This window comes from Astyanax mexicanus, chromosome 2 (assembly GCF_023375975.1).
Source record: "Astyanax mexicanus isolate ESR-SI-001 chromosome 2, AstMex3_surface, whole genome shotgun sequence".
Classification (NCBI taxonomy): domain Eukaryota; kingdom Metazoa; phylum Chordata; class Actinopteri; order Characiformes; family Acestrorhamphidae; genus Astyanax; species Astyanax mexicanus.
The window spans coordinates 30,884,210-30,899,524 of NC_064409.1; the positions used below are offsets into that span (position 1 = coordinate 30,884,210).

A 15,315-nucleotide genomic window follows, 5' to 3' on the forward strand; every position below is an offset into this window, starting at 1 on the left:
GCAAATTTTATTAAATGTTAAAAATTTCAGTATTTTTTTTTTACTGATTAATACAAAAAGAGACTTGACTTTGTTCTTGTGTTTTATTTATAGAATTTATTTCATTGTTTCATGGATACACCGAGTGCATTCATGGAATGGGTTTTTATGGTCGAGCAGCTTCATCCAAGCCTTACATCACCAAATTTAAGGCAGGCTAGGAGTGGATACTTTTAGTGCGTCACAGAATAAAATACTGCTACAATTCAAATATGAGGCATCCCTAATATTATACTTAAAAAAAAATTAACATAAAACAATATTACAATCCACAAGCAAATAAAATGGTTCTCCAATATAATATCTCAATATTTTCCTATAATATTATTATGAAAAACAGTATCCTGTATAAAGCAGTTATTGCTGTTTTGTTTTTTTTCTATACATAGTCAATGGGATACATAATCCGGATTACTTATTTTTAAGTGAATTACTGTGGATTACTTCATTATAAAAGAGATTCAGGTTTGTAATCTTGTGCAGTTACTGAATTGAGCAGACAGAGGTTTTTTCAGGCTCTTTAAATGAACTCAGCTTTTGACTGAAGGTTTCTGTCGTCACTCTTAATCTCTCGATTGAGTTTATTATACAACAGAGTGTCTGATTAGTTGATTTGTGGAAACCAAGATACAATCTCTCCCTATTTACACCAAACTCAATTATTCACTAATGGCACCGGTTGGGTTACAGAAAGGTGAAAGGCACGCTCTGGGCTGAATCAGAAATCTCTTGAAACATCAGAGCGTCGCACCGAGCTGGGAAATCTAGAGCCGCAGCAGAGGAGACTTGTCTCACCACTCTCTCATGACCTTCTAATGACTGTTAAAAATGTTACAGGTAAACCTGCTTGTTTGTTGTGGTCCTGTTTTATTATTAACTGCTTGGTGGAATCTGCAGTAAAGAGTCAGCTGGATTAGTCTTTTGGACTTGATTTGTGAAATATTGCCAAAGGCCTCTAGAGTCTGCTTGTGCTCTGAATTGTGAAATTATTACTGTTTAGGGCAGAACTTGTAATCTGGAAATGAGTCTTTAAATACTGCGCATTATATGACCGCACAGTATAAAATTTCAGAATCGCCATCACGGTGCGTGTGTGCATTTACAGTGGTGTAAAAAAAAACTTTTTTTGTTTTTGCATTACTTACATTTTTCAAATTATCAAACAAACTATAATGTCAGACAAATATAACCTAAGTAAATATAAAAATCTGTTACTTTCCTGTTCTGTTTGGGTTCCAGTGGGCATGCTAGCATTTACCCCGCTAACAAACTGCCTGTCTAGACTAGATAAAGAGCTAGGCTAGCTAACTATATCATCCCTAGTCCTCATCTGCTCCCCGAGTCTCCACGCTAGCATTTAGCCTGCTAACAACTTTCCAGCTCACCAAAAACTCAAATGTAAACCAAAGTAACCTACCAACCAACATAGTCAGCTAGTTCTTACTAGCTATCTAACCACTATCAATGTATTTCTACAATTTCACTCTTACTTTATTTGGCATGTAAATATGAGGTCTTGAAAGTTTTAGGTAAAAGTAAGTATTTAATGTTATTTACAGGCCAATCACACGGCTGTATTCTAGCGCACATTTTGCTGCATGTCTGGATTAGGACCAAAGCTTCATTGATTTGAACTTGATTTTAAAATATGTCGTCCACCCAGTTTATCAGTGTTGTGCTGAACTTTAGAAAAACGAAATAGATTTTGACGAGCTTATGTAGTTTAGTTTATAATGCAAACTATACATTCAATAAACATATGAAATATTTAGAAGCAAAATAAAGTAAATATGTTGTTTTATCCAAGAAGAATCACTTTTTACAGTGGGACTCTCTAGGCATGATTATCGATGCCTCTTGATGCATCTTTTTCTTCCATACAGGATTTCATTTTTTTTTCTTGTATTCTTCTAAAGTATCTGTAATGATTTATGATATTTAAAATTAATCATATGTTTAATTTAAAAATCAAGGATTAAAGTTGTTAGGGAAATATTAAAACCGGCTACAAGGAAATCAGAAACAAGAAGGTGATTATAATTTTATGGCTGATTTTAATGTTGTGACTGATCTGTGTTTGATCTGCATGTGAATAAAGTATTATGCCATTTATGTAATAGAAATTTTAACACATTTTAACAGGCTTACATACGTGCCCGGGACCGAAACAGGCAGCGTTTAGTTAGTGTTTGTGGGGTTTGTTGCTCATCTTGCGTCTTTGTGTCCAGGGCACTAAACTTCCACATTTCTAAGTTCCACCTTTTGTGTCTTGTCATCATTTTAGTTTATCGATAACATCTCATTTGGAAATCTATTCAGAACCACCCATGTCCGAATTGGGATTCATCTAAGGATCTAAGAAAATTTATACTTACACATCTTTTATGAAAAGGCTCAAATCCAGCATTGCTATAACACTACAGGTAAAATTACATAACAAACGCACACTTGTGAACATGTAGCACTTTAGAAGTCTTTAGACATGTTTCTCAGTCGTCATGAAAGGCATGAAAGGTCTCATGTAGTTCACCTGAATATGAGGAAGCACCACATTGTTTGATCTTGATATGAGCTTGATAGGTCTTGCTCATTATGTGTGACTCAGCATGGCTCAGATGTGAGAGGCAGATTTGAATATTTATCTCCATTTATCTCAATGGAAATTAGTGCCTTTGACTAGAGGCTGAGTATATGCCTTATTCACCTACGTCACCATCGTCTACCAAAACGAGGCTGTGGAGTATGGAAGCAGTGTTGTACCGCTGGGTACTAGCAATGCTGCCTCACTGCTGCGTTCCTAAATGCACTTCTTCTAAAAGAGAGAACTCTTATAAAGGTCAAACCTTCCATAGTTTCCCCAAAGATCCCATAATTCACCATGAATAGATTCACAAGATCAGAAGAGATCACCATTTCAAATTAAGATGTCTGTTACTGTGCTAGCTAGCTAGCTAAGGCTAGCCATATTAATATTACCCAGCCAGCCGATCTACCCAGATGAACGTAAGCAGAGAGACAGTAAGCTAGCTAAACATAGAGCTCCGGCTATGACTTGATTAACTCAGAACTGGTTATTTTCTCGGTTAAACGTCAAAACGAGTGGAGGGTAACTTTTTAGAGAGATTAAAATTTGTTAATATCCTATTGTGGGGAGCCAGGTCTTCCAAGATTGTACAGTCTCATGCTTAGCGGGACTGTATTTGGCATTTAACGGTCGTGTTAACATTCATTTTGTGTCTGATTTGATATCACAGATTAACGTGGACGCAAAAGTAAGTTCAAGAGGTTAGTTGTCCACACAGGCATCGCCATTTAAACTGGTAGATATTCTGGCGGCTCCATCGCTGCCTTGGAATTTCCAGTTTAGGTGCGTACCCCCATTTCAACATGGGCGCTGAGTAAATAAGGTGCATTGCTGTTGCATTGAATAGCCCAGCGTTTACCGCCTTTCAAATTGAAAATCCAAACACGTTAGCTTTCTTTGGGATTAGGTCATATTTTATGAAATGCAGAGTCATTGTGCTAATAATAAAGGCTTTTAGTTAGCTCAGGCCAGAAGCTCTCAAGTTCAGTGTTTCTTTTAGAAAAAAAAAAAAGTCTGCTCAAGTTTTAAGTTTCCCAAAGTGGATTTCGTAGATCAGGTGGTACTCTCACTTTAGAGCAGTGAAATCTGAGATGTGTTGGAAACTTGCTGGATCCCTTCATCTCTGGAATAAGGCATTCCTAACAAATGCAATGCACGCTTCTTTGAAGAAATGATGGAAAGGTTGTGTTTTTTGTTCTTTTATTTTACCCTCAGGAAGCTTCTTAAATATGGAGGTAAGGTTAAGTGACTCGTGAAAAGCTCTGTTGCTAATGAGGTGGCTGTATATATATGTAGTAATGGTTGGATACTAGGTCATTTCTCAGTCTCTTATATCTAAGAGATGTTACAGTGAAGAGCGCAGAGCTGGTTCATGCGGGGGTGAGATTTCCTGCTTTAGAAAGAGAAGAGAAGAGAAGTACAGCCATGGGAAAGGTAATCACAGAGCAGAGAGACTGTACATTTGTTGTACAGATCTGAAGAGGCTCCAGTATTTAAACCCATAGAGGATCCCCCACAGGTTATTAATACTTTTTCCCCTCCTCTCTGAGACTCGTGTCCTGATTAACTCGCCCTGCTGGAGATTCTGAGGAGGTTTCATCAGAAAATATTCATTATGTATAATATCAGCAAGCAATGCAAGCATTTTATACAAAATTCTCTATTTATTTATGGATTTAACAACAAATTACTTCTGTTTTGGTGCTCAGAGTTTCCCAAAAACTTTGTACTATTATATAATCCTGAAATACACATCAAAGAATTAACAGTGAAACAACACTGTAGAGGATATACAGGAATATGACTCGGATATGTCGGATTATATACAGTCATCGTACAAGCTTCTGTGTGCAGGACATTTGGATGTTACCTTTTCTACCCGGATCTTATCTCACTGGCAGGAGGCCCAGGCTTAATGGCCACTTCAGTTAAAGTCAATATCATGAAGTTACCAAAATGGGTCTGAATGATTATATTGCAGTGTTTGGACTGGGAAACTGAGCTAAATATCTTCACGTAAGATATCACAGACAAATAGATCTCATTTTCTTATTTGAGTAGGCAACACTCACGTGGAAAATAAAACACTCACACTCTACAGGTGTAGTGCTGAATAAAACTCAGCCAATGCATCACGTTTGTCTAAAAACAAAATCTTAAGTATGCTTAATAACTGACCTTTTGTATAGAACATATGTTAGCCTACACAGTTGCAAAAAAGGCAAATGAGGGTTATAAGTGGGGTTACTGGGATTTCTGCATTAATTTCTACCAACATACTATCTGAACATTTTCTAAATTACAATTATAGACAAACCCAATTTAACTAAGCTAATGACACACACTGATAAATTAGGCATTCATCAAGCACATTAAGTAAACATCCACAGAACAGGCTAGCAAAATGAAGTGAACATTGGTGTTAATAGTTTCCCCAAGAATTCATTTCTAAAATTATTTTATTAAAATTTTTTCCCTATTTTCTTCCCAATTTACACGGCCAATTACCAACCCACTCATTAGGACTTCCCCTATCACTGGTGATCCCCCAACACTAGGAGGGTCTTCTCTGATACATGTGAAGTCAGCCACAGCCTCTTTTCAAACTGTTGCTGATGCAGCATTGCCGAGTATCCACCGCGTTCGGAGGAAAGCGCAGAGACTCGGTTCATATATATCAGCTCACAGACGATGTGGGGAGAGAGAGCCAATTGTGCTCTCTCAGGGCTCTGGTAGACGATGAACCGGATTTGAACCAGTAATCTTCTGATCATAGTGGCAGAGCTTAGTCCACTGGACCACGTACAGCCCCTATAATATGTTTTTATTTAGGAAGTAAAATAAGAAGTGTGACTTATCAACATTCTGCCCAATAAATAAAGACACTCATTTAAAGTTTGGTGACCCAGTGGCTTCACATTATGTATATAATCATTTGATGTGATCATTTCTGTATGTGTGTAATATGTGTATGAAGTGTATGGTTTCAGTCTTGGACTTCATTGTCACAACACCTTATAATGTTGGCTGTGCTGCTCCTGCGTTGATGGACAGGGTGCCTGAGTTCAGATTATAATTAGCTCGTCTCTCTGGCATTACTGTGCCTCAGTTCACCGTATTTCCTGCTCCGGCTATGAGCCTCTCCTCTAAAGCTGTTCTTCCCTCCAGGCACTCTCTTGATTCGGCCTGACTCACATGTAAGGAGCATGAGGCACCCCCTGGCTTGAGCTCTCACCTCCTGCAGCGCACAGGAGGGCAGAAAGTGGCTGTTGCAGTTGCTGTAGACTGAAGTCAACATTGTTGGAAAGGTTATGAATTTCACATCAGGAAAGCTGGGGGTCCAGTGACCTGTTCTGTGAAGACAATATCTATTACAGTGTTTATACTGTCAGTCCTGACTTACATAGACTTGGAGGGTGTAAAATGCAGCCACAGCATAACAGATCCTCCAGATCTTATTTCTAGTGGTCAGATATTCAGGCCTGTACTGTTTTTTTACTGTACAGCACACATGCACTCACCCACTCAGATCCCTTTTTCCACACCCCTGCAGATCTGTTTCTACACCACTGAACTCTCAGGTGGTTATTGGTCTTTATAATATCTCTCTGTGTAGCTGTGGGTGGACTGTTCTTGCTGACAGTCTGTTTCCTTCTTGTATTCCCATTCTTAGTCATCTAAGACACAGTTATGCAACAATCAACCCGCGTTCAAAGTCACTTAGACTTTTCCTAATGCCGTCCTGATTTAAAGGTTTTATTTCTGTTTACTCTGTTTAAATAACAGATGAGCTTTGACTTGTCTTATGCTGACTTGGCTATATGTCTCTAGAAAAAAAAGCTTCTTAAAGTTCCTGTTGTGTTCCCATTTTCTCTCTGAAAAATGTATAGTTAATTTAATCTGCTTTCATGAATTTTGTACACTTGCTGGCTGTCTTGGTTTATCTGATAAAAGACCAGTTGTTAGCAATAAATAGTAAGTGTATAAAATGTAGATGGACACTGTTGACAGTAAATAATAGGCTGCATTCGATACATAACACTGCTATTATCATTATCTGGATTTATTTTGTCACAATGTTACTGTGTCACAATAAATTGTGTTTGATACTATATGGCAGGCTCCCAGCAAATACAGTTCTTAACCAACCACATAAGGCACCCCAAGTGACTACCCAAATAATAACACATAAGCAACGACCTCATACATCTAACAACCACCACTGCCTGGATGTGGGAACCCATTAACTCCTTAAGATGCACATTTGTTTAGTTTTTCTTCAGTAAATGCACTATTCTAGATGTTGTTTCCAGAGTTTTGTAATATAGTTCAGTTTTTAAATGTAATTCTAACCCTAAGCAACACAATGGTAAAATGGTTTCAGAACAAATGTTCTCATTATTTTCTGTAGTCATAATAATAAAAAATAAATAATGTAAAATAAAGACTTTAGATTGATTAAAGATCTTCATTAGCTGTTGGGAATACATGTATTTCCTAGTATATTAATTTTTAAACAGGAACAGGAAACCAGCTATTGTGAAATGAACACAATAGGACTGTTAAATTGTCAGTATGATAAAAGTTGGTTTGACTAAAAAAACATGGTCTATTGCAGTGTGAGCAAACAATACAGTGTGTTGAAAACAAGGAAGCAAGTGAAGTTAATACCTGCTTTATTCCCACATGTATTTCAGCATTATCTTTGTTTTATATCAGATTTTTTTTTTAATCTCTCTCCTTATCTATAAAGTGGAATGCGTTCAGGAAAAGGTGTTTCTACCTAATTAACTTGTGTTTGTATGTCTCATAAAAAAATAAACAAAGGACAATACTACTTGTAGGTGGAATGAAAGAGAAGAAAGATGATCTAGTACTTTTTCAGGTACTGGGTTGGGCTGGAACACAGAAGTCACGGTTTGATTCAAATAATTGTGTGTCAGTCAGGGATTGGTACATTTAGTAAGTTCAGTATGATGGAGGGGAACTTTAAAAAAAACTATTGTTAGTTTACTTTTCATTTATTAAACAGACTGTTTAAAACTTAATTTGTGCAAGTTACTGTTTGTTCCAGCTTACATTGTATAGTCCTTCTCCCTACCAGGTATTTGGTACAAGCTGTAGATTAGTAATAAATAGCAAACAGTGAAACATACACTATTTTATGTAGAGTAGTGAAAAAGTGTGAAAAATGTGTGAAAAGCAGCTCGTATTACAAAATTAAATTAAATACAAAATAAAGTTCAGCAATAAGAGGTGTGTTACAATTTGTTTAATGGAGGCTATATTAAAACAAAACTTAAGCCAAATTCTCCCAAAAAAAGGAAAAGAGCTCTGGCAGTAAATAGGGATAAAAACTTTATTATGTTTAATATGGGCTGAACATGTACAGACTTATGTCACAGTTGTCATTGATTGGTTATGAATTTTAGAGTGTAGGGCTGGGAGGATTTAAATAAGTTTTATTAAAATCTTCTCTGTTTTACAAAATTATGCTAATTTAATCTCAATATCAATGTCCTAACTGGTGGTTTCATCAGTACTGTATATAAAGTTCTGCAGAATACGCTTTTGCCTTTAATTAGCCAAGAAAGGAATTCCAGAAAAAGCACCCCTCTTAAATTTGCTGCCTTATTACTGAACAGAAATATAAACACAGCACTTTTGTTTTTGCTCACAAATTTTTAAGAGCTGAACTTAAAGATCTGAGACTTTTACTATGTACACAAAATACCAATTTTTCCTCACATTTTGTTCACAAGTGGGTGTAAATCCGTATTAGTGAGCACTTCTCCTTTACTGAGATAAACTATCCATCAGTCACAGGTGTGGCATATCAAGATGCTGATTAGACACAGTGATTATTACACAGGTTTACCTTGTCCTGGTCACAATAAAAGGTCACTATAAAATGTGCAGTTTTACAGTATTGTGAGAATCTCTGGGTTTCTGGGTGCAGCTCATCTGTGATCTTTAGTTTTCACACGTTGACATAAACTATGTGTATTGTGTGTTCTCTGTGCGAAGCCTGTGACCTCATACTGTGACTTTACTCTTCTTAAACAATACATATATTTACAGTATTACACCCCTATTGCAGACCCAATAATCATGTCTCAGTCATTTCAATTATGTCTGTACACAATAAACCCTTGATTTGTTAAAAAGCCATACTTAAAAATGTCTTTGTTCTGTAAAATATTTTGACATTGCTTTACCATTTCTCCTTGCAGTTGGTGACCCCCTTGTCTGAAGTCCAAAATGAATGGCTATGCTCCCCCTGCCTACCCATCGGGAGGCTTCAGTTCCTACCCATCCCAGCTGAAGTAAGTGACACCCTTAGTGTTTTCACAAAGCCACTTCCTCATACATATTTCCTCAGACATACACACACACTTTATTAAATTAGCTAAAATTATCATAACATCCCACAACCGCGAATGCAGAGCTCTTAAATGTGCCTTGCCAGATACACCCATTAGAGGTGCATCACATATAAGATACACCAAAGACTTGGTGATAGATTGTGAGATACAGTGCCATTCCCTTCGTACTGCTTTGTGTGTTCAAATCCATATTTGGACAGAATTCATTTAACTTGAAAAGATGGGATAAGGCTTTTTTTTTTACAGGACATCATGGCAATTTATGAACTATTAGCACGGGATACGATATGTCAGCATAAATGACAGTGAAATGGGAGTGGCTACTCGATTTTTACAGTGCCATCACCTTCAAAATAACAATGTGTAAAAAGCAGCATGTGTATGTGAGCTGCACAGAGAGTATCGGACACCTCAGTGTCACTGCTAACCTGAAAATAGACTACCAAACATGAATATTCATGCAACAGTGTCCTCTATCCACTCATCGTTTAACTACAATTTTTATAGTAACAGTGAGTTAAAAACTATTTTAAATTTCAAATTGAAAATCGATCCGATATCGATTTATACTAACCCAAGATCAACAGAGTGTGATCAGTAGAGTCCTTTCCAATTCATCCAATCCAGACACAGCATGTGAATCACAGCCTTTGTTATGAGCCTATGAATAAAGACTGAGACACTGGTTCTGCCTCTTGCCCTGTCTGACTGGTGGATTCATGTGTCTGTTATTAGTCCTGACGCTGAAATTGATTAATTATATCTATGTTTTGGGTGAAACTGACCAATGTAACCACTTCGAAGAACCTTTCTTCATTAGAGAGAGACATATAAAACATATCTGTATTATAGTACAGGCAAGAGTCTTTTAAGTCAAATTTCAGAAGATATGCTAATTCAAGAAAATGCCCCTGGACCCCAGAGAGTTAAAATTAGCCCTAAGATTTTCCCTCAATTCTAGCTATTAATAAAAAAAAAGTAAGTATCTGTTCTAAAAACAAAACAAAATGAGTGCCTCTGTATTGCTGTAAAAACTCATTTTCCGCAGGGTATGGCAGAGTGTTTACATACATATGGTTTTGCAGGGGATTAGTGTGACCCACAGCCTTTTGTATGTACTTGAAGGACTGTAAACATTCCTGGTACTTTAAAATGGCTGACATAGCATTTTTGGGATAGGCACACAATCACTGAGAACCTCTGATAATAATTGCTTTTCCCCACCTTAAGACTAATGCTGTCCCAGTAGAGCTTAAGTGATCTTTGAGAGAGTGTTGAAGTGTTTAAAGTTTTTATTGAGTAGCTCAGTAATAAATAAGTTTAGCACACTTTCCCTTATTCCCTAAACAATAAACCGTCAGGAGCCAGAGGTCAGATTAGGGGTTTGTTTCTTTAGTTTTGCACAGGCTAATGTAACCAAGATTATACCTAATAATAAGTGTCCTGAATCCTTACAGACTGGCCTAATTTGTAATGAGATAATTCTTGTTTGTGTGGTTTCTGCTCTGTATGATATACCGTTGTGTTTAAAAATAGGAAAAAGTGCAGACACAGTGCAGGCTTCAAGATGGCTGCTACCAATGTTTACAGCTGAGGAACAAATGTTCTCTTATAGAAAACAGTGCACCAGACATTGGTTAATGAGTTTATTTCTGGTTATGAAACTGTGTAATTTAGACTTTTCACTGTAGTGGTTCAACAAACATGAACCTGTTGGCACAATTTCCAATGTGGGCAAGGTGGGCTATAACGCCCCCATCTGCATTTTGCTTGTCAGGAGTTTACCCTGAAACCACAGAGAACATATTTGTATCTAACTTTTTTTCCTCATTCCATCATTTTTTCTTGAATTTTAAACAGTCTAGTTGTAGTCTCTAGTATGATGGAATGCCCTGTAAGCCGTTTTTTTTTTTTTTTTGTGAAAAAAAGATCTCAGGTGATCCAGTATAACACTGCTTTAGTCCGGTGGAGGAGAGGGCCCCACTTAGAAACAATAAGATTTCAACTCATGAATATTCATACATGCAAATATATCTACTTCAAAATGGCTAACAGCACTTAGAGGCAGTGAGACAAACAGCAGTCAGAAACATTGAAAAAACTGTTGTTAGAGTAAAAATGTCTTTATTTTACAATGTCATATGTTACTTTACAACATGTGTAATGCCATGTAAAGTGCACTTCAGCCACTGACCTAGTCTTAGAGTCTCTGTAAAAATGTGAAATCCTCCGGAGATCCTATGTAAACCTAGTTATTTGTACTTTTAACTAGTGTAAACAGAACTATTCTAAACATAAACCCTCAATTGTACTCTGCTGGTGGTGTTCTATAGACAAATTCTAACCATTTGTTCCTTATCTCTAAATTACTGGGCAAAGCATATAACACTGATGTGTTATTTGCACAAATAACACAGAAACGAGCTGCCATGCTCTTCCTAGCACTGTCGGCTCCTATCTGATGAGATGGTGTCGCTGTGTGGCTTAAGCTCTGTCTGTGTGCGGTAGCGAGCCAAGGTGGGCGAGGCCATGAATTCACGGGTTTCCCGATATTTTCTTTAACTAGCTATTGCAGACAATGGAGGTTGAGGAAGAGTTTCATATGCAGCATGAATATACAACTCAGAAAGACTTATTGTATTTCACAAAAAAACAAGAAAAAGTGGACCTTTAAATAAATGAGTTTACAAAACATTCTTGTTTACTGTTTACGATATTGACACCATTTCAACTCCAGATTGTTCGGTCTGATTGTGCAGTGAAGGATTGTGTACAGCTTTGTGATCCGACACACCAGTTTGTGCATAGCAAAGATGTTTTTCCATTTTTGGTACTCTTCAGTTATAACTGTGATACAGCTGCCAAGAAAGGACTTGAGATACCACAACAACCTTCTTGTTCTGGAGTTCAGATATCAACACTGCTGCAACAAAATCTTTTTCGGATTTATTCCCCATTAGAAATGAATAGGGTGCAAATGTTTTGTTCCCTTCAAATGTATAAATGATACAAATACAGCATTAAAACACATAGTCGACTTGTACATCTGTTGATCTTTTTCTGATTGAATTCCTTCTTTATTGCCCTGCCATCCTATTTTCCCAGGGTGTCCCATGTTTTAGATCAGGGAGTGCCAACAATCCTAATGAATACTTCCACTGGTGCTACATTATTAATTCCTCCTTCAATTAGCGTGAGTCATAGAATCAAGCAATATCAAGTGTCCAGTCTTCCACTTCTTAGCACAGGTGACACCTGAGTCCACCTCAACACCAAAGAGCACTCACACACTCCTGTTCTCATATTCATGCTCTTGTTCTTAAGTAAACAGCAGGGAGTTAACTGCTTCCATTGGCAGCCAAGTTATTATCATGTAGATCAGAGGGTCTGAAACATTTTGATCCAGGGATCCAAATAAGAAAAGTAATACTAAACTGACACAGAAGCAGAAAATCACTCCTACAGTTTCCTGCCAGAGAGATAGTGTGTTGCATTAGCAATAGGAGACCTTCTTTGACCTCATTTACACCCGGGGCCTCATGAACTTAGACTTGTGTTGAATTCCTACCAAAATGTTGCGTACGCTCAGAGCTGAAAACTTCCGTACACACAAAAAAAAATTCCATCCATTCTCATTTACAATTTCAATGCATCTCCTCTAAGTGTTGCTAAAACACATTAGAAACGTACGTACAAAATGAAACTGGCATGGGGGAACATACATTCTCAAGTCATAATTAGTACATCTTTTTTCAAATCAGATTTGAGTCACTTTTATATGTGGTCCAAAATCGGATCAATGGACATGCAACATGTATGTTAAAGGTCAAATCTAAATTAATGCGTCTTTTTGCTTTTTATAATGCACCAGGTGCTTCTCTCTCGTATTCACACATCTCTTGGTGCAGCTGTGCAGCTATAGCTGCAAAAACAGCAAAAGCAAACCACCTGGTCTTTTTTCTCCTCCTCTATCTAAGCACGTACTTCAGACCAGCTGTTTGCTCTTCACTCCAGTAAAATATGCTCCACGTTTGAGCTGCTAGCTCATCCATTTCACCTTTATAAAGCTACGAGTCGTCTCTCAAATATGAAGTTTTTTTTGTTGTTGGTGAAGAAGTCAACGTTTATACATGTATCAATGTGCACATGTGAAGTGTTTCAGGGACAGATTTGTTCACATTACACACAGATGCAGATCACTTACATTTGTGAATGTGAACTGTCAAGATCTGTCATCTGATTGGAGCAATGTGGCTTGTAATGCAGTGTGTATCTTGAATATCAGGATTATAACTGGGTATGGCTAAGCCACATAAAATTTTAATTTAAACACATTTAAAACACAGTTGTAGTTGCAGCAGTGTAAACACACCCTTCTCTTCAAGAGATATTTTGTCACAAAAATCATAATCATAATTTTCGGAGAAGGAAAACAGCAGCAGCAGTATTTTAAAGCACAAAGTAGGGCTAAATACATACATATACCAGATCAATTGAAGCTCCTCCCCATGCAATTTGTCTCTGGACACCTGATCATTGTCTGTGAGGAATATAATCACAGATGACCACTGTATTTAAGCTCGTGCCTTTGTAAAATTGTGAATTTTGGAGGAAGAGGCAAAACTCAAATGACTAGTTGCCACTTAATAAAAATATTTGCATTTTCCTTCACACAGCAGTCAGATTCAGTTTGACTACCCCGAGATGCCTTTGACAACCAAGTGTAAATGCACATGTTGAAATCTCACAATATCAGTATTACACACAATAACCCACATCCAGCACATAAAATTTGGTAACATATGCACAGAACCCATTTACTCTAGGGGCAGAATCCAACATTTTTGAATGCATCACACAGGATATTTGAGGGGATAGAGGGTCGCCTGACACCATGTGAACCTCTGTCTGTTTAACTGTCTGTTTGTGTTTGTCTTGCAGCGGCCATGGCTCCCAGTCACCAGAGCTGCCAGCGCGCAATGCCAAGTCCAGTGCAAAGGCTCTCTATGGTGTGTATATTTTATTTTCTGCTTTTCTTTTAAGGTACATCCTCTGACTGATTGATTGAGCCAGACTTGGGTACAGGGGTGACTTTCAGAATAAAATGTGTAAATATTAACATAATGTGCCTTTTGTTTCTGTAGCATAGTTAATATAGATTAAATTTCATATGCACACTATGTAAAAATATATATAGGTAAAGCTGTCTACCCAGGACTGGATACTTATCACAGTAATTAAAACCATTTTTTTTTTTACAATCCAAAATCCACATTTTCATCAAATTTCGTTTTTCACTACAATTGTCCACCCTGTCATTGTCCACACTCTCATGCAGCTTTTCTTGAGGGGAAGTACACATGTGTGACATGAAAATAAATGTGCTTGCTGTTTAATAGTCTATCAATGGCTCCATTTTTAGTGCCTTTTTCCTCAGGAACGTTCTGTGATGGTACATAATTTTTGTATGTTATGAAGTGATGCATCGTGTGTGTGTGTGTGTGTGTGTGTGTGTGTGTGTGTGTAGCTCAGAGATATATGCACATGTGATATCTATAGATAGATAGATATCACATGTGCAGTCTCCACCTGCTGTCTGTTCAGTGTACTGCAGTGTTTTTTCCCAGGTAAAGGGGAAGGCTTATCTCTGAGCTCCAAGCTTTCCCATATCGCACCTCTCCTGCTAATCACTGTTTACCTCTGTCAGCTGCCTCTTATCTCACCCCATGTGCCTCACACCCTACATACATACCACTCTAGCTGGGGGTCAGCGAAATGAGGAAACCTTTGAAAGACATTGAATGAAGATGCCCTTTGTTTCCTACTTCCTGCCCCATTGCTCCACCGTCCTGTGCTATGAACGAGTCGTTTTGTTTCCATGGCAACACACACCGTTTGTTTTCATCTTTTTCAGCAAGAGCTGCCTCGGCTCTTCTTTATCGCAGACATGACACGTACCACACATGCATCTGTTCTCACTCCCCCTCTCAGTCCAGTATAATAGCTGTCACTGCTGTCGAGCAGTTTGGTGTAGTGGCTGACTCTGTGAAGGTGGGGACAATAGTAGATCAATCATCAAAATTTTTATTCGCTACTGAAACAAGCAGCTGTATTTCATTCATTCTGTATAGCAGCACAGCAGTGTTCCATAAATGTGCCTGTACCGAAACGTCCAAGCTGATGCTGGGGGTGGACACGCAGAGGTCGTGCTCACGCAGAGTGAGAGTCTGTCTCCCTCAGCATGTGCACTCTGTAGCCTGCAGTGCTGAAAGGCCAACAAACATCAAACACACACAGTGCTGACCA

The 15,315-nt window shown here is 37.8% G+C and overlaps 1 protein-coding gene across 9 annotated transcripts in view; it reads left to right on the top strand.

The window, feature by feature from the left end:
- The window catches only part of eps8a (epidermal growth factor receptor pathway substrate 8a), an 85,668-nt gene that overhangs the window by 40,974 nt on the left and 29,379 nt on the right, over positions 1-15,315 (top strand). For all 9 annotated transcript variants that reach the window (XM_049474208.1, XM_049474210.1, XM_049474211.1 and 6 more), the window contains exons 2-3: positions 8,857-8,949; positions 13,951-14,018. In XM_049474208.1, coding sequence (XP_049330165.1) covers positions 8,885-8,949; positions 13,951-14,018 — 133 coding nt within the window. In that variant the 5' untranslated portion in view covers positions 8,857-8,884. The remainder of the gene's footprint in view (positions 1-8,856; positions 8,950-13,950; positions 14,019-15,315) is intronic.